This window comes from Carassius auratus, chromosome 9 (genome assembly GCF_003368295.1).
Source record: "Carassius auratus strain Wakin chromosome 9, ASM336829v1, whole genome shotgun sequence".
NCBI classification, from domain to species: domain Eukaryota; kingdom Metazoa; phylum Chordata; class Actinopteri; order Cypriniformes; family Cyprinidae; genus Carassius; species Carassius auratus.
In genome coordinates, this window is record NC_039251.1 from 26145000 (window position 1) to 26166297 (window position 21298).

Below are 21298 nucleotides of genomic sequence, written 5' to 3' on the forward strand. Positions count from 1 at the left end.
ACAAAAAACAAAGACCTTTTCCATGATATTATTATTTTTTTAGATGCACCTGTATACATTAGACTTACAAAAATATAATGTATGAATGCAGTGAAAGTTTAATGCAATGTATATGTACAATGATATGTACACATTTATATCCACTGGTCATTTGTATGTCTCACTTCCCTAAGAATCCCACAGTTCCATGGATATTACATGGAGATCGGTCCAAAGCCCATTAAAGGGTTATTTCGCCCAAAAATGAAAATTATGTCATTAATAACTCACCCTTATGCTGTTCCAAACATGTAAGACCTCCTTTTATCTTCGGAACACAGTTTAAGATATTTAAGACTTAGTCCGAGAGCTCTCAGTCCCTCCATTGAAGCTGTGTGTACGGTATACTGTCCATGTCCAGAAAGGTAAGAAAAACATCATCAAAGTAGTCCATGTGACATCCGAGGGTCAGTTGGAATTTTTGGAAGCATCGAAAATACATTTTGGTCCAAAAATAGCAAAAACGACGACTTTGTTCAGCATTGTCTTCTCTTCCGTGTCTGTGTGAGAGAGTTCAAATCAAAGCAGTCTGGATATCCGGTTCGCGAACGAATCATTCAGTTCACCAAATCGAACTGAATCGTTTTAAACGGTCCACATCTCTAATACGCATTAATCCACAAATGACTTAAGCTGTTAACTTTTTTAATGTGGCTGACACTCCCTCTAAGTTCAAACAAACCAATATCCCGGAGTAATTCATTTACTCAAACAGTACACTGACTGAACTGCTGTGAAGAGAGAACTGAAGATGAACACCGAGCCGAGACAGATAACGAACAAAACATTGACTCGTTCACGAGTCAAGAACCGTTTCTGTCAGACGCGTCCGATTCGTGAACCTAGGAGCCGATGATACTGCGCATGTGTGATTCAGCGTGAAGCAGACCGAAACACAGAGCGTCTGTTATGGGCACGGGTAAACCGAAGGCTTGAATCCGGGCAATCATCGCCAATGACGCCATTATGTTGAGCGCAAAAGAACTGGTGAACCGTTTTCTTCAACCGGTTTATTGAATCGAACTGTCCGAAAGAACTACTGGTGATCCGAACACCGATGCAACCGGTTCTTCACTCGTGAATGAGTCAGTCTATTATTCGTTATCTGGCTCGGCTCGGTGTTCATCTTCACAGCAGTTCAGTCAGTCTACTGTTTGAGTGCATGCATTACTCCGGGATATTGGTTTGTTTGAACTTAGAGGGAGTGTCAGCCACATTTAAAAAGTTAACATCTTAAGTAATTTGTGGATTAATGCATATTAGAGATGCGAACCATTTAAAACGATTCAGTTCGATTTGGTGAACTGAATGATTCGTTCGTGAACCGGAAATCCAGCTGCTTTGATTTGAACTCTCTCATAAACAGACATGGAAGAGAAGACAATGCTGAATAAAGTTGTCGTTTTTGCTATTTTTGGACCAAAATGTATTTTCGATGCTTCAAAAAATTCCAACGGACCCTCTGATGTCACATGGACAACTTTGATGATGTTTTTCTTACCTTTCTGAACATGGAAAGTATACCGTACACACAGCTTCAATGGAGGGACTGAGAGCTCTCGGACTAAATCTAAAATATCTTAAACTGTGTTCCGAAGATAAAAGGAGGCCTTACATGTTTGGAACAGCATAAGGGTAAGTTATTAATGACATAATTTTCATTTTTGGGCGAACTAACCCTTTAATAACTCATAAGTTTGCTTCCACCAAAGAACCATCACATTATCAGTCTGTACACAACTCTGCAGCCTTTATATATATATATATATATATATATATATATATATATATATATATATATATATATATATATATAAACAGTTCTACCTTTGAAATACCTTCAACGCAATTACCAGAAAGCATTAGTAATCCCATCAAAAGGCTTTTTTATGACATTAGAAGGAATAACACCGAAAACTAGAGGCGACCTGAAAACAGATGGAAACGGGAAAAAAGGGACAGATGGATGTTACATAAATCTTTGTTAATGGAAGTATAGTTTGTTTTTGTTTTTCAAATTTGTAACACTGCCTATTAATAAAGAACAAGCTAATTTATTATTTTCCATGCTTTAAGTGCTAACTTTAAAAACATCTTTCACAGATCATTTTGTTTTAATCCACTTGTGGACGGTATGAACATTCACTGTTCAAAATGGCAGAAAAATCAGCCAATCATTGTATTATACTTCCATATTTTGTTGTTTTTGTATTTTCATAGTACCAGTCTACTTTTGCATGTGTCCTCCTGTGCTCTAGATACAAAACAAATGAAAAGCCACCCACAGATGTATTTCGTTTTTTTATCAGTGCTTACCTCACATACTGGAAAGCTCTTGTCTGAGAACCTGAACCGTAAACCTGAAAAATGTAAAACAAACAGAATTCTAATCATACATCAGAGCACATGATGTTATGCAAAAAATTAGAAAAAAATCTGTGCTCATTTAAAATTAGCCATAGGAAAAAAATTTTTATTCAAAATGTATTAAAGTTTTTTTTCAAGCCCATCTGAACAACATAATAATAAAAAAGTTTTCGATAGGTAAGAAAAAAGACAGCATTCTGTGTGGATGCCCCACTTTTTCACAAGGCTACATATTGAAGTAACCCCCATTTGTGTGTCTGTGTGAAGCTGAAATGAGTCGAAGCAGTAATTTAGAGTTAGGAGGTGTAATCATCACTGTATATGGTTCATTATTTTAACAAGGTCAGTGGGTCTTACCGTCAGTGGCTCTCCCTGTAAAGCCTGCAGAATGAAATTACTGACCACTCTCCCATCATTCATGTGCATGCGAGACCCAAAGGTGTTGAAGATGCGAGCCACTCTCACCTCTACTCCTTCCTGTGTGACACAGACAGATGCCAACTTCATTAACACAATGAGTTCAGCTGCAAGTGTTAATTATTCAGAGAACATGCAGCAATAGGTTTATGGGTTTCAGCATTATATGCAGCTGAAGCTCAAAATGTACTAGAGTGACACTGATTTTGAAAATACTGCATTCATACATGAGATCATGATATTGATATCTTCACATTGCCATTAGTAGTCTAGCGTCAGATATAAAAATGCTTAATTTCCTTCCTAAAAAAATAAAAATAAAACATTGTAGCAGCAAAACAATTGGACTGGAAAATATGCATTATTTTTTAGAATGTAGTAGTATTTGGTCTGTTTGCCCTTTTGCTTTATTGACAGTAGCACACAAATATAAGTGGGCCGATCTGTAAACACACTCACATCAAGTATGGATGGCATTTGTGATTATCACAGTGACAGACAACATCTAATTTCAAGCCAATGTGACATTAATCATCAAATTTCCTTGGCCCACCTGTCCAAATGGTTGAAACTCTCTTATTAAGAAGCATGTGGCCCACACATATTTCAGAGGTGTTGGTGCTAAGTTGAGGTAATTTTTTGCTATAAGGTCATATATCATGGTAACTACAGTAATTATCAATGGGGGGAAGAAATGCCCCTGGGGGGGATTTGGCCAGGGGTGTTTTTACACAACAGACCAGATTTGAAAAAAAAAAAAAGAAAATCATAAATATAATTACATTTTCCTTAAATGTTCTTCCTAACTTCAGGCCTTATTCTCATGTCATATATAACTGTAATGTTCTGCAAAACAACAAGCTTTAAAACACTTTTTTCTTACTGGTGAAAATCAGATCAAATCAGGTTTCTCTCAGATATATCTACACAGTGAACATTACTACATCACTCTCATCTACAGGCCCATATTCAACAACAAAAATATATAGCGGACTCCATATAGTGGTAATTTTGGGAAAGTCCCAGGTATTTTTAACAGTAGGATTATAAAAATCGCAGTAATAAATTGTAAAATAAAACAGAAAAGACTGGTTATGAGGGATCGTAATATACTGTGAAATTATATAAAGTATGAAATTCTATACCGGTTTAAAGGGGAAATATTACAAATGAAATGACAACAGAGCCTATATAAATATCCCAAAAATAGAATACCGCAAAATAATGTGTAATTAAACACACACAAGTTGATGTTTATGTACATGTCATACTTTTCTTGCAGTTTTGCCACCTGTCGTGTGCACTGATATTTGTCATACACAAGAAACACATTCAAACACGGACACGTAAACAGTTGCCCTGGTAATGAACTTTGACTTATGACCATCTCATGCGAACAAACTTTTATTTGATTCTGTTTATAAGGCTATCAATAGAATCCTAAAATTATTATAAGAGACTGCTGACGTACATGAGGACTACAAGTCACATTTAATTACTCTGACTCATGCCTGTTTTTAATCCAGAAGAGACAACACAAATAAATCTAAATAAATTTAGTCTTCAAAATATCTTCTTCACTTCAGTTCACAGAGGAAAGATTCATACAGGTCTGGAACAACACGAGTACGAGTAAATTATTTTTGGGTGAACTATAGCTTTAATGCATGTTGATGTTAATAATAAAAGTAATGACAGGCTACCTTGTCAATCTTACCCCTGTTCCCTTGTGCACAAACTACAATAACATAGTTAAAAAAAAAAAAAAACTTTAATGGAAGTGACCATTACATCAAAATTTACAATTCATATTTTTTTATGAATGTTGATGTGTTTTTTTTATAAATAATTTATTGTTTAACTGAATTAACAGCTTTAATATGAGGCATGAAAATAATACCGCTTACAACTGGATAATATTTCATATGATATGAGCTACATAAAAAACCTGTACTTGAGCCTGCATCAAACACTGGCCTTGAAACCGTATGAGAGAGAACCTGGAAGTTTAACAGGAATCTTTGGATTTTTAGGTCCAGTAGTTCTATAATTATCTCTGTGGACTTGAATAAAAACATAAAAAAACTCTCATGAATAGCATTATAAATGAAGGATGGGCTGCAAAAACGCCAGACTACACATAACGACTCAAGCAGACTTTTTAACAAGGAGAAGTGCTAGCCTGATTGCAAGCCTATTGTGTGATAACACAAGCACTATTTTAGTTGCGATGACAAGGCAGTGTGTTACCAATTTTTCTACCGGTAAGACAAGTGGGCCATGCACAGCACAACCGCAAACCAAGTTCAAGCTCAAGTCATTTCCTGATCTCATCTCAGGCTGAGTTTATGCACCCCTCTTTTAACAAGTTGTGGCATATCATATTTTTCTTCAATATTGTGTACTCCTAGTAAATAGCAAATAAATAAGTACTGCTCCCGTACTACATGTACTCTAAACATTCACATAGTATCCAGATCAATATTTAAACGGCTTTATTCATTCACTTAAACTACGTAGGCTATATCAAGCACTTTAATAAGTATGCTTTTGACATTGTAAAAGCGGAGATATTATCTGTAAATGTAACTCTATCAATCACAAAGGAGTAATAATGTGAGGTCAAAAGCGAACAGAGTCTTTCCAGAGTCGGAAAGCAAAGCAAAATTAGATACATAGGAAAGTCAATTGCTGTGAATGGTAGGAAGTGCATGAATGGAAGACTAAATCTAATTGAGGATAAATGAATGCAGTGGACTGATAAAGCACCTCCACCAGCCCAATGATAATGTCTCAGACAGAAGCTAGGATGGGTGGACTGATAAATATGAAAAGGAGATTCGCTTTGTGTAGGAAACGGGAGAAAAAATAAACAAGATGACAATAAATCAAGAGGAGGGCATTGGACAGAAAAGAGAACGGTTCATATCTAAGTTCTGGATTTGATGATTTTCATTACTAATCTAAAGTTGGATTAATGGAAATACAGCCTTTCATCACTACAACCTCATCCTTTCATCAAACAGAAATACACACATAGCTTTATAGGGATAGCTCCTCCAAAAATGAAAACTGACTTGTTATCTTCTGCGGAAAACACCAGAGGATATTTGGAGGAATTTTGATAAATGAAGTATTTTGGTGACCACTGACTCTCATTGGATGAACAAAAACAAAACACTTTGACATTAAGACTCAGACTGAAAGACCAAATTTTCATTTTTGGGTGGACTATCCCTTTAGGCTGTGTTTTATGCAAAACAAAAATAATCAAAACTGGCATGTTATCCTCAACCTGCATAAAAGGTGGTAAACAGGGAACAAATAATCTTCTGAACATAAGGCAGACTGTTATTTCAAATAACTGTCAAACCGCTTTTATCCTTCTCAAATGTCACTGAATTTGGTTTTAAAAGGACATGCCAGATGCCATATGTCACTGATGATATTCAAATCAAACTTGTGAGGGAGCATTTCTCATGTGGTGACACGGAGACAATGCATGTACTGAAGGGACAATGAAAATGATAAAGAAAATTTGAGACTGACACAAAGTGAAGAAAAACGGATAAAATCAGCTGCAGCAAAGGCTGGTGCCAATCAATCAGATCACAGTGTTTAACAAGAAGACACAGACAGGAAATTAACGTGTCTCAACGAACCAGAGAGCCAGATGATCATTGTGATCTTTCCTGTGTGTCAACTAAACACAGCCCAAGATCTATTTCATCTAAATGTATTTAGCCACTAAAAATGAGAATTAGGTACTGTGTTTTTAATATTGCATAAAATACAATATGGTTTGATGACAACTGAGAACGTAAATCTATTCATCACATTAGATTTTAGTATGAAAGTAATTGGTGAATCATAATTTGTCCATTAAACATGTTTGTATGCAGATTTCACACACAAATTCATGCATACTTGGGGAACAAGACCAAACTGTTTCCATCTAAAAATGCTGCTAATGGTTTGGCTCAGCATTTCAGTTATACATGTAATTTCTCATCAAAAACTGTGCATCTATCCACGCTTTTGGTTGCCAAGCTGCCTTGTTTTTAAATACAATTATTTGTGACTCTTCCTAGCATAGAAATTTAAGCCCTTTGATGTATAAACAATGTGAGAGATTCTTACATCATTATTTCAATCCTCCATGGCTTTGGAGGTCTAAGTTCAGTGTGTGACTTTACATTACATTACATATATTCTTAGAGTCTTCCTCCAATTATAATTGGCTCTCAGACATTACGTATTCTTTTATGTTATGTTGCTTGGATAAGAAAGTGACAGCAAAGAATATTGAGTAGACTGGAAAAAGAATATGAATACACCTCGAGGGCTGGATGAAAAAAAAAAATCAAATACAGAAATCCATCTAATTTCACTCATACCTGTTTCATGTAGGCGTAACACATTGTCTCAGCAACACGTTTCCCTTCATCATAACAGGCCCGGGGGCCAATAGGGTTCACATGACCCCAGTATTCCTCATTCTGGGGGTGCACCTCTGGGTCTGGTTGAAGACACAAACACACAACTATGATATACAATGCCCAAAGGAGAAATACAATATAATGTCAAGTCAGCCAAATGCAAAAAAATATATATAAATGGTGCAGTGCATTTCTATGGCCACATAACTATAAATAGATACATGATTTAAAAGACTTGGTAATAAATCATAAATACACACAAAGTTTCATAACATTTGATCTGACATTAAATTTCATGCTGATGATTCAATGAAAAATATAAAGAAACCGCTAGATAGCACAAGTGATTCTAGAGGACCTAAGACCTTCTCTTCCTCTTCCCTCTGCTTTAGCTTTTAAAAATCACTGGTGTCAAAATTACTGAGATTATGTCAGACTAATGCATGAGGGGATTGCTGTGAAACAGCCTGTTAGATTAGACTGCTGTACACAGCTGTTATTTCTGAGGGATCTTCCCCATCCACACCCCATTCATAAAATTCCAGTCACACATGAAATCGTGGTTGTGTGGTTTCCTGTTGGACATAAGAGATGACAATAAGCACTTACACATAATAGCTGCACCAGATCAACAAACTACACTATATTCCGAACAAATGAAAGGCAGCTGTAGAAGGGATTTAATTTCTGTAATCTGTATGGATGACTCCTGAAATCAAAACGGTTCAGTTGCAATCAAAATTATTCAATCCCCTTGACCTACAAAACATTCCTCTTCCATGAATACATTTTTATGAAAACAATTAGACGAAGGCAGCAGCACTAGTATAGAAATTTTCTTAATACCCTTCTGAGTATGTTGAAAAATGAAGATGATAAAGAAATATATATATATATATATATATATATATATATATAATAAATGAATCTAATTTGCTCCAAAAATTCATGTAAAAATTATACAACCCCCAAAAGCCATATTCATTCTTTATAACCACCAGGTGCTATCAAGCTTCTGTCACCTCTCTATTGCAATTCTGGTTCATTCCCTACTTGGAAAAGCTTCTAGATAATCTTTGATTGTAATGTTGCCACTGCTCTCTTCAAATCTCTCCAAGTATTTCTGATGAGATTGAACATGCCACTCAAGAACAATCTATAACCAGTCTTCACTACATTTGGATGGGTATTTTGTGATGGTTGCCTGCTGGAAGGTCCAATAATCAAAGTCTATGCACCAAAGAGATCAAAACTTCTGCCAAAGGTCTCATACTAATATAAATCAATGAGGTCTTTCATACAGTCAAGATTTCCAGTTCTTGAAACAGCAGTTACTTCCATAAAAAAGTCCACCTCCCTATTTGACCATGTTCTTCTACTCCTTTGTTCCTCCTTTCATCAGGTTAAATTGCAATCTTCATGTAGCCATATACTTTCTAATGTATTTAAACAATTTGTTCTCTATAGCTTTTCTTTTGACTAGGCCACATTTGCAACTATATTTCAGCAAATGCATGGGCTAAAGTGTTGTGTTGTTAACAGTTAATTGTTAACGGTTCCAATTTAATTCAGTTTAGCTATAGAGTTTCCAAAGGTACAAACAATACAAATAAGTGATTTTACTGGATTTCAATCCAATTCAATTAATGTAAAAAGGCAGATTTTGACAGCAGGAGCAGAAGTTGGTGTGAAAGTAGGATTGCTTTTTTTATGTACACTCAGACAATCCTTAAAAGCAACAATCATGAAGAAAAAATAGCTCTTATGAAGTTTGAAGGCCTAACAGCGAAATTGATGGAACTGTCATTTTCTAGTGATATAATTTTTTTTCTTTCTTCAATGTAATGAATGCCATTAGTCCGGCTTAAAGATACTAAAAAGCAAATAAAATAACAACCCCCCCCCCCCCAAAAAAAAAAAACAAAACACTTTTGACCACATGTAACTTGGAAGCTACATTTCTCGCTTGATGGACAGAGATCTGTGTTCATTCCCAAATCCCAAATGAGCTTATTATCCAACCATCAAACTGCAGAAAATCAATTGCAAGCTTTTTTTCGGTCAAAAAGAAAAAAAATATCTTAACATCTCAAAGGGATGTTGGATTAACCAGAAAGGGCCTTGTTGAATCGTTTCAAGTACCACAACCTCTCAGCAGTGAGTAATAATTGCTTATTAAAGAGACTTGCTGGTGAATTGTTCAATCTTTCTGTGACTTATTGAAAATCAATCAAATACAATTTAAACACAATTGTCTGGACATTCCCTTAGCCTCAAGACTTGTGACTTGGAAAAAACATTCTTGGCTTTACCATTTGCCTCCGAACTGTATAAACTACAGTTTTCGACATGGCCAATTCGGCCATATTAGTTAATTTCCTTTTAGGCCACATTATTTGTGTGGTAATTCAAGATGAACTCAAAGCAGCCTCCACTACAGAACATCACTTCCACCACCATTCTTCACAACTGGGATCAGGTTCTTTATAACTTCATAGAATAGTCATAAAGTTCAACCTCTACCAAAATCTTTTCAGATTCCAGACTCATGCACACTCACACTGACTGAAGCACTCCTTGGTACAGACATATAAAGTGCTAAAACTTCATGACTACAGGTCTCTGATGTCAAAAACCAGGGGCACACTGTTAGATTTGTCAGAAATGTAGGGTCACTGTTCTGCAGTGTAACTACTTCTAATGAATTCAAATGAAGTACCAATAGGAGCACAGCAATTTAAGTGTAGGTGTGTTTATTTATCCACTAAATGTCTCGTTATTTAGTGCCCCCTTTGCATCACTGCCAGCATTAAATGGAGACATTTGTACACTTACCTCCATACACTTCTGAAGTGGAGGCGAGGAGCAAACGAGCTCCGACTCGCTTGGCCAATCCTGTGAACAGAGAGAGAGAGACATGAGCAAATCGGTTGTTAAATTGTATCTTACCAGACAGAGTCTGACTCATCAATCAATAAGTTACTCCCATTGGATGAGTCAGAAAAGCCTAAACCAGACATCAATCAGAAACAGGCTGCAAGGAAGAAGCAAAGATCAGGACATCAGTCAAAGAAAAAAAAAAAAAATCACAAAAAAAAATCCACCTTTCACAGCTTGATTTTTGTGCTAAAATATCATTATTTTCATTAAATGTTTTGACTGGCTGGAAAAATGTTTAGATAGTCACTATTACAACAGGACATGCACAGGATGTACAATTTAAATTTTTATCTATACACTGATGCATTGAGATTTTAAGCCTATGTTTCCTTGACACACACACACACACACAACATTATATTACATCAACTAATGCACATATCACAACAGTTTGGAAATGAAATGTCAGGAGAGTTACACTAAAGTTAATGCTCTTTTGCATTTGAAAATAACATACCACTTACAGTGCACTAACCGATAGTGAGGCAAGAAACAAACTTGAGATAAAAATGCATTTGCTGAAGGAGCCATTCATTTTAACTTGCTTCTACAGGCCTTTGAGCATATTTACGTGATTTGTGTTTCCAGAGACTTGCATTCAAGCAAGACAAGTGCAATGCTGTACTGGGTGAGCTACAGAGCAAGTTTACTGCATCAGAAAAGCCACAAATATGGAGTTGGTTATAGATGCAAATATCAAAATGTGTTCGTTTTCAAGTCACGCGCCATATTAAAAGTGTTTTGAGGTCATAACATTGTATTTTGCAAGGAACTGTGCAAAAACAAGTCTTTACAATTTGATTATATGCCCTGTAATAATTTGTGTAAAAAGCAACAAAAGTTGCAGCTGGAAACTGCAGTGAAATGTATGCATAGGTACATTTTTGCAGTTTTGCAGAAATATATTCAGAGTCACTTATTTTCAGTCAGCCCGGTTTGCTTAATATGTGTGCACCACTTTATTTGTCCAGGTTTCTTGACAATGTATTTTTAAACTGCGGCTGGTTGGCTTATTAATATGATATGTCATGTTTAAAATAAACACCCTGTCTCAAGAGCCTGTTCGCTCATCCCAACTGCACTTTAATTTGCAGCTGAAAGAAAATTCCAAACATTTAATTAAAAACACAAGAATTTTTAAATTGACAGGTGTTGAAATTCTGTTGAACAGAATCCATGTAGACCTGGGAATTACCTGCACAAGCAATTATATTTAATTGCAAGCATGAGACGGAAAACAGATTATTTCATGTCAACTCAGAAATGACAACTCAGAAAACACTAATCACCAAAAAAAAAAAAAAAAAAAAAAAAACATTATGGTCTTTTACTGCGTTACTTACAGACAGTGGACATCTGATTGAGGACTCCAAAGAGAGTGCAATGTAGATGATTAAAAAGACACTATCCTTTTCAAAACATACAGAAGATTAAATTGAACAATGGTTTAGACCTGCTGCAATTTTCTTCACCAAAGTCATAGTCTGAGTTACAGATTGTTGTCTGGTAAATCCTTGTTAGTTGGTCTGTCAAGTTTAAATATTTTCATAATTACAGTTTTAGCTCCAGTCTGAACTGATTATGTTTAAATCACAAGCAGCAAAACAACATGGTTTTTACAAATTGTTAACACCAGATTTTTGGTTTTTCTGTGATCTCTTCTTGGTTTTTCATTCTAGAAGTGAAATAAATCTGCTTCTCATATAAAGTAATCATATCTTCAGAAGACTTGATTGAATTCATATGCATCATACGGATCATGAAATTTCTAAAGCTGGGGTCTCCAACTTTATTTCATTCAGGGGCTACTTTTTAAATATGAATGCTGCTAAAGGGGCAATCACACTGCACTTTCATTCCGTTGACTTCCATTCATACGCCTGAGGATGTGTCAGACCAAAAACGCAAGCTCTTTTGAAAAAGCTTGCATTTCGCTGCGTTCCAAAGTTCAAGTTGAACTTAAGAACTCTAACCTGCGAAATTACATCACTTGAATACGTGGGACCAGTATTAGATCGATACGTCACTGTGTGACCTCGCTGTACAGAAATTAAAAAAATTAAGCGCTAATTTTAGCCGTAGCACAGCGTCCTATTAATACTCATAATACATCTTTAAAAGATTTAAAAAATAAAATAAAAAAAAGAAGCTGCATGGTTCGAAGTGTCAATGGAAACAGCAACAGATGGTACATTTGAATGAGGACACATTCTATCATTTATTGCTTAGTGTGTATATATTTATATATATATATATATATATATATATATATATATATATATATATATATATATATATATATATATATATATATATAGAGAGAGAGAGAGAGAGAGAGAGAGAGAGAGAGAGAGAGAGTGACAGGGAGTACAATATAATAAGATGCTTTCAACGCAAACTACAGTACAAGCACATCGGAATCCATGCTGTGATAACTGATGGGAAAAGTTGGTGCTAGGTGTAATCTCCTGCTCCTGCCCATATTTGCAGCAGTGTTCGAAAAAATTTTGCACGTTGAAAGTCTAGTGTGACTGCCTCCTAAGAGCTACCATTGTTACATTTAGCAGATGTTTTTATACAAAGTGACTTACAGTGCAGACTAACATTTTTACCTAACTTGTGTTCCCTGGGAATTGAACCCACAACCTTGCACTGCTAACGCAATGCTCTACCAATTAAGCCACAAGAACACTACAATTGTACAAATACAAAAATGTTTGTAAAATGTTATGTTTATAAAATACTTAAATCTCTTAAATATTATTCCAAACCAATTTAAAATAAAATAACACCATTTCAGCCTTTAAATATTTTTTACCTTAATAATAATAATAATAATAATAAATAACAACTATGCTCCATAAAAACTGTTCTACACACTAATGTGCATTCTAAAAATCTCAACCTTTGACAACAATGTCCGGTATTTTCCATCAGCTGGTTAACAACAAAAAGTTGGTCCGATTTTCGCATTGAACTAGTATTGTTAAAAGACCCAGTACTTCGTTTCTAAAAAACAAAATAAAACATTATGGTACTAGTTTTTTTTTATTTTATTTTTTATTTTTTGCAGAGTACCCAGTCAGGCCGGTTCTTAGTGTGCTATCCGAAGGGAGCGCAGATGCATTATGTTCATAAAAGCACTGAGATGTGACGACCTCAAAAGGAGGAAACACATCAAACTAATAAAATACTTTAAAGACCGACACCCGGAGTTCAACCAGGTAAGTGTCTATGTAATTTTTTTTATATTTAGATCTTCTGTTATGAATATTATTCCATATTTTAATTTAAATGTCGGATTGAAATAAATCACTGTTAGCATAGTTAATCGTTCGCATAAGCACAGCTAACACTAATATAATGAGCGTTAAGAATTAAGTTTCTTTATTAACTATTTAATACTCCTATAACTTTTATCGGCAGAGGCTTTTAAATTAATTTTAAATCTAAAATATGCAATTTTTTAAGCTAGTTGGTTAGTTGTTACTCTTAGCTGGATAACTTGATCATGTTTTAAAAGCTCTTTCTGTTTGACAACAGGTGGTGCTTATGAACAACAGAACAGAGCTGTTTCAATGGTAACTTCTGTAAACAAAGCTGTGCTGCTTCTAAACACTGCTTTATTATGTACTACATGGAAGGAAGATGGAAAGCAAATTCATCAAAACTTTTCTAAAGATAGGCGTTTTCCTATTATGCATTCATACAAATAATGAAAACATACATTCTTTCATATACATATGCATTCTTTCCCTCAGCACTCTTCCTTCAGTCATGTTTTCACACAAAACGAAACTACTCTGCGTGTTGCGCCTGCGTGAGACTTTTAATAACTTTAATCAAAGCTGAACAATAGTTACTTTGAGTTTTTCAAATCATGATAATAAATACGGGTTTAATGATCGTTAAAATATGAAATGGGATTATTAAAATAACCCCAGGCTGATATGTCAAGCATGTATCGGCATTCTCCCTCTAATCTTGCCACGAGCTACTGTTCACGGGCGACGTGTTGGAGAATCCTGTTCTAAAGCATCATAATTTTAGTGGATCAGATTTTCAATGGAGGGACAGACTTTAAAATGTAAGTGTGATACTTACCTAGCATGTTCAGAGTACCAATAGTATTAGTTTTCAGTGTCTTGATAGGGTTATACATGTAGTTGGGTGGTGACGCAGGCGAGGCCAAATGATATATCTGGTCAACTGAGAAAAGAGAGGGGACAAAACAGAAAATGATAAGTGAGTGGAGAAACTGTTTATTAAGCCATTTTCCATTCAGCACCAATCCTCTAGCCAGAGGACAGATTGGACAGATAAAAAAAAATCAAACAAACACATCCATTTATACCCATATAAACACCATCCAACTGCACAACGATTACAAATACTGATTTAGGCCTTAATCAAATCCAAAACAACAACCTAAATAGATGCTAACCATCTGCCCATTCATATGCCCAACCAAATGAGCAGTCTTGTTAATGCAAATGACTGTTTTGGGGGGGTATTATGGCTAAAGACAGTTAATGCAAGATCTTAATCATGCCATAATTCTACATATAATTGGATACCAAAGTTTTTCAAATGTTTTGTTCTTCCAAGAAAAAAACTTCTGAGCACTCAAAATGCTACTGGCATTCATCCACAGACCAATGTCATGGATATATGAAGGCTTATTGCAACTCGAACTGCATGAAAATACATCATTATTTTGGAAGGAAAGCACACATACATGGCAGAAAGGTCATGTTCGACAATATCTGCCATTCTTATCACCATTATTCAGTGCTCTATCTATATCTAGTCTGATGTGCAGAAAGATGAATATTAGTAAAAGGAGGATATGACTCAGACAGACAAAGCATAGGTGAGTCAATCTAATGGATGCAGAACAAACAATAAAAAGACGAGTTTTCTTTCACCCTGTCCAGTCTAAATGCAGTGAAGGGCAGGGATCATTTAAAGAGGGCCGAGGAAGGAGATGAGTCAAAAGAGTGGCTGATTGAGGTTGAGTAGGAATAAAAAATCAAAGTGTGGAGACATGCTGGTGCTGTGCTTTAGTTGGCATGGAGGAACAGAGCAAGAATACTTTAAGGAAAGTCTACCCCACGAGTCTTCCAACTTTTTCAGGCCAAAACACATTGGTACCCTGTTATATACTGTATGACATTGAGTGTTGCCATTTTTGCTTAACCTGTCATAATATGCATACAATATTAATGTTTTTGCCTAATTTAATATGCTTTAAAGCATAGCTTACACTTAATAAATCATAAATAATGAGTAATTTTCTTGTAAACTAAAATGAATAAAACTTTAGTGGCCAGTTTTACTAACAGCTTGTGCCAGAAATACCCATCTTTTGGCGTTAAAATAGCACAGTCAGGATTTCCTAAAGACGTGTAGTGAAGAATTAGTGCTGAAAAGGAATGGACACAGTTAAATTACTGCCATTTGCACCATTATTTAACGCCCCCAAAAAAGTATCTTTTACACTATTTTGTGCTTTAAATGGCTGCAATTATTGCTGATAGGAGGAGGCACCACACAGAAACAGAGTGTGTGGTAGAAGGGAGAGGATTTTTTCCTCCAGAAGAACACAATATCTGAACATATTGTTTGCCAAGCCATGTTATTTTTCATTTGCTTCAGGAAATAAAATACAACTTGGAACCCTCAAATAGGAGTCAAGCAATACCAGGTCTATCAAAACGTCTAGCAAACCTTCCTTTTTTGCCTCCAGTTCTTTTCAATGTACTGTGGCTTCTTTATGCCTTTATTATTTTTTTTGCGACAATGCTAATTTGCACTGCGCTTGGTTTATTGCGTTGGTCAATATGCAAACAAGATGTTGTGTCTGTGTTCTTTAATTTGCACATTGTTAGAAATTTCCCCTCCCTTCGGTGCTGCTTTGGAATTGCATTCTCGTGCTAATTTGCCCTGTTTAGTAAAACTGGCCCTAGTTTTCTTTTGCTGTATTGAATTTAACTTATGAGTAAGACTTTCTAAACACTAGGCCACGACTGCCCCATGTTACATGAATGATTTAACTGTAATTTTATGAAACAAGAATACTGTTTCTTAAAGAAATATCTTAATTTGTGTTCTTAAGACGAATGAAGGACTTATGGGTTTGGAACGCATGAGGGTGAGTAATTAATGAAAGAAGCTTCATATTCGGGTAAACTATCCCTTTAAGTGCCTGAAGGAAAACACTTGAATGTTTTTCATAGATTCATTGGCAAACACTGCAACTAATTGCCCAGAAGGACTCACTGTAGCAGTCTGGTAACTTGTAAACCAAATTTTGACAAGCTGAGAAAATCCTGTTTATCCTGACTCATGGAAGCCAACGGCAAAGTATCAGACGGTCCTTTGGCATACTGTCAGAGGCTGAGACTAGATCCAAAATGACTGCTAAAAGGCTATTTACTGATTAATATTTATGTTGGAGTAAATTGTCTCAGATAAAATAAAAGAACAAGAAAATAAACATGCTCAATTTCTTACTTTAAATGTCAACGTCTGTGACAGATTCCAATTTGTGTCAAAAAGCAACACAGTAATAAAGAGAACACTAGATGTTTAGTTTGTGAAACTTTTTATCACACGTGTTACCATTATTACAATAAACATTTTACTGTATGTTAACACAGACAACCACCCAAAATAAAAACATCTGTCAGAAAACAAAAGCGCTTTAGCACAACCTTCAAGAGTATTTTTCCAGTTTAGAGGTCATGCATGTGCCGGGCCCATTAAACCAGCTTATGAAATTGTATCACTGCCAGAAAAGTTAAGAAAAGCTGTAAGATCAATGGTTAGAGAATATACAAGGTTAGACCGCTCTGATATAAGAACTCTGCAGTCAAAACATTCAAAAACTATTAATAACTATTTTGTTTTGGCAAATTGGGATCCCTTTTGTATGTTTTTGTACCATCTGTTTATGCCCCAATGATGGTGAAGTTCAAGGCTGGGTTTCAGATTGGAGCTTCATCTGCACCTTTTTTTCTAAAAACACAATTTATACAATTTTGTGCAAATCAAATTTGTATGATAATTCATACAAAATTGCCACCTTGTAAAAAAGTTACAAATTCAGAAATTCGACTTTAATTTAAGAGGCTTCTTGAATGTGGCTAATGTCACAGTGTATCACCCTTTACTCATCAGGGGTTGACACCAGCTGCTGAGATTTTCCATTCCAAAGATAGCTGACATTTTTTTTTAAGTAGCCGCCCTCTCACTTTTCCTGTTTTGATTAGCAGGAGTGGTGGGAGGTGTGATGCTTCCTGACAAAGAGGGGCAAAAAGTATTTCTCACACCTGAGCCAAAATAATGACCTGAAGCTCCTCTAAGCACTGTATCGCTTTATTCAAGCAGTCATTGTTGCATCTAGTCACAGACAGTGACTGTCCTCAAACCAGACTGAACTTACGAAAGCAGTCTTCCTTCAATGCTGGAAATTTCTCTCCATCCCCACCTCTTGAACTTTTAAAACTTACAACGTAAAGTCTAAATCATTTTCCTTAAAGCTTGTTTGAACAATCCCACCCTAAACATAAAGACCCTTGCAATCAACACATGCATTTCACAGACAAACAAGTCTGTGTGCACAGTAGTAAAGAGATTTCTTCTAGTTTCCATTCGTGTCATTTTTTTAAATAATAGTTTAGCTCTACTTTGTACCTTTGTGGTATTTTGTGCAGATAAAAGGGGTATAAATTGTAAAGCTAGTCTTGGATACCATACAGTACAGATGTCTAATGTTTTTTTGGCAAGACACCTCACTATGTGAATGCACCCACCTTCAATATAGAGAGGCTCCACCACATCGTGATTGATCAGCTCGAAGTTCTCATGGCCGATCCAGTGCTCTACATTGCGCTTGCGGCCAGTGAAGAAATTATCCACCACTGTCACTTCATGACCATCCATCATCAGCTTATCAGTGAGGTGCGAGCCTACGAATCCTGCCCCTCCGGTGATCTACCAGAGGAAAGAATATTTATCAGTCACATGCCAACATTTTCTTAAGTACATATAGTCATAAAATACTTTTTATTTACTTAAGTTTGAGAAACATTATAATAAAGCAGCGGTCATATGGGATTGAATCACAACATGGGGTTAAATCGACACAGTGAGTAAGAAAAAACTGAGAAGTGTTTTTACTCCCTGCAGTTTCTGGTTTCCTCACTGCTTCTACATACTTCCAGACTCAATCATCTGGGTGCAACGCAGCCTTTTGAAAAAACGTCCTCTAAAATAACTATACTTACTACACTGTGACATATCTGTCAAATTGGTAAGCTTCAATCTGTCACTGTAACTTTAGAAACGCAGGACATTTTATTGAATAACGTTTTAGTTGGAGGAAGAAAAAATGCCAAAGAGTGGAAAATGAACAAGGAAATGGCAATAAATTATGACCACCAAATTTAATTTAGTAAGGCAAGGGATGCCATGTATATCTGACAGACCAATGTAAATGTATTAGGTAGTTCTAGACACTGGAGAAGACTGAAAATAACTTCTCACCAAAATCCTCTTCCGGTCCTTCTCGGATAAGAATTTCACAGGTGGGTACTTCTGGGTAAAGCTGTAAAAATGAAAGAAAACCTTAAATAAGCACCATTCAAGACTAATGAGCTTCTACATGTCCACAGCACACTATACAGAGACATACGTGCAAAGAAATCAATGCTGATGGAAAAGGTTCTTAAGAGAACTGGATTTTAAGCACATTACATTTTCCTTGCTTCTCTTTCAAAAATAGTTCAGCACAAATCCACCTCGCAGTATTAAATGTGTCAGTGTCTGAGCGCAGAAACTCAATAACATCTCCAGAATCCAGTGGGATGATTCCGTGCTTGTGATTTTCTCATCCAATTATTCTCGAGTTCCTCAATACTGACAAATGGATCTGTAGATACAGATGACCCTACTCTCCTAGTCCCCCGACTTCACCGATAACTCCATCACTGATAATTTACTGTTGAACTGGTCCCAAAGAGCACACTTTTCTTTACATAACTCCGATCTCATGGGTTCTGTGTGCACTCTAGTGAAGCCTCATAAGAACAAACAATATCAATTCACCCATCAGAATAAATCGGTATCACTGCCATTCTGAAAAAAATACACATTTTATTTCATGTCTGTAGAGTCTGTCGCTGATTGCTATACTTGTTTTATGCCTTGCATGTAGGGCATTATATTTATTGGTGTTAACTGTTATGTTCAAACAACAAGTGTAACTCAAAGGTTCATTTTTTGGCTCAAATGATCAGGAAAGCAGTGAATTGGCGTTTTGGTTGAGTGAAAGTGGAAGAAGAACAAAATGAGGGATATAAAAATGTCATTGCCTAACTAGGGAAATAACATCATAAATCCTTCCACCCAGAGAAGTATATTTTAGGAGCACAGCCCATGCTGATAATGCTGGTGGTACCTTGTTAAAAAGTGACAAAATACCATCCATTTTTTTTATTTCATTTTGGCCAAACTAAAAGCTTTAATAAAAATAACTTCTGCTATGATACTTCAGCTTGTTTGATGAATCTTCTAACACAGGTAATTTACACTGAGCATCAAGCAATCCCATTTGTGCCTGGCTGAGACGCGGCAAAGTGAAGAAAAAAAGACCATCTGTAGAGACTTCTCATCTCATTAAACAAAATAACAAAATCAAAAACAAAAACTAGGGACTGAAGAGTAATCTGTCCCCCTGTTGTCATGTCAATCAAAGCCTGCTGCACATTATGCTTCAGTTGATCTGCTTCATTTTGTCATGAATTCAGCCCAGCTTATCAGGACATGCCACTTTACAAGGCAAACTCACAGTGCAAATTTAGGATGAGAAATATCCTGTGTGTAAAACTCTTCGATCCTACTCAAATGATTACATGCAAAATTATTTTACTTTTATTATCTGTAAAAGACTCAAAGTTGGTATTCTGTGTGTAAAATAAAAATATACCTGAGCTCAAGTTCTCGTATCTTCTCCCTGAGAGGTGCCACTGCCTGTAAGAAACAGAGTAAGATATCACCATGAGAACAGGACAGGATGGGCAAGGAAAAGATATATATGAAACGAAGAGAACAGGAAATCAGAGAAAAATATAGAGAGTGAGGGGGACTATATCAATTACCCAGGAGAGACGGGGGCAGTTAAAGTTTTCTAAAGAAAACAGAACTGACAGAATGCTAGAAATTTATCTCTGACTGAGACACAGTCATCAAGCACTATCAGCCCTCAAAATGATTTACGGATGAATCAGAGGACAGTCGATATAACAGGGTTTTGTGACAAGGAGACCAAAATTAAATGGCTTTTGGTGAGGGAACAGGAAAGGCCCTATCATACACCCAGCACAGTGCGGCGCAAGTGTTCTGTCAGTGCGCTTGCAAATTCCACCGTGTAAATAGCAAAACAGTCAGAGCACGAGCACAACTGATTGATTGGTTTATTGCACACTACGCCCAAAAAACACCCATTACTCATTAAGTAATTAGGGACAACCCATTTAGCACATGCATGCCGCCCGATTTCTCGACGTCAAACTAGCGGTGGACTCGTACACACCCTGAGTGCACCTGCGGAATGTGCTATAGAAAATGTGCTTAGATTATTAAAAAAAAGGGCCCCGAGTAGTTTTAATAATCTTTGAAACTTTACTCATTCTTTAATTAAGCCACTAATCAACAGAAAGTAGGGTCACCAAAAGAACTGCAAGCCTGACTACAGCCATAACACTGACATGTTGCACATTATTTGGAATTTAAAGCAAAACTGTCGAATGAAAGTTTTTTTGAATAAGACATAAAATAGCTTACACTACACATTCACACAATTAATGTTTTTGTAAGAAGTGATTACAATGGCTGCATTTATTTGATCAAAAATACAGCAACAACAGTAATACTGCAAAATATAATAGAATAATCATTACAATTTCCTAATTTCTATTTTAATATAATTTATTGATGTGATGGAAAAGCTGAATTACTCCAGTCACACCATCCTTCAGAAATGCTTTGCTCAAGAAACATTTCTTCTTATTATCAACGCTACGTTTATTATG

At 35.9% G+C, this 21298-nt stretch overlaps 1 protein-coding gene across 1 annotated transcript in view; it reads right to left on the reverse strand.

Annotated features, from left to right (window-relative positions):
- The window catches only part of uxs1 (UDP-glucuronate decarboxylase 1), a 53364-nt gene that overhangs the window by 11952 nt on the left and 20114 nt on the right, over window positions 1-21298 (reverse strand). Inside the window, exons 4-11 of the mRNA XM_026272322.1 lie at window positions 20194-20237; window positions 18753-18813; window positions 18020-18200; window positions 14307-14411; window positions 10098-10157; window positions 7221-7342; window positions 2764-2883; window positions 2356-2399 (exon numbers count right to left, since the gene is read on the reverse strand). Coding sequence (XP_026128107.1) covers window positions 2356-2399; window positions 2764-2883; window positions 7221-7342; window positions 10098-10157; window positions 14307-14411; window positions 18020-18200; window positions 18753-18813; window positions 20194-20237 — 737 coding nt within the window. The remainder of the gene's footprint in view (window positions 1-2355; window positions 2400-2763; window positions 2884-7220; window positions 7343-10097; window positions 10158-14306; window positions 14412-18019; window positions 18201-18752; window positions 18814-20193; window positions 20238-21298) is intronic.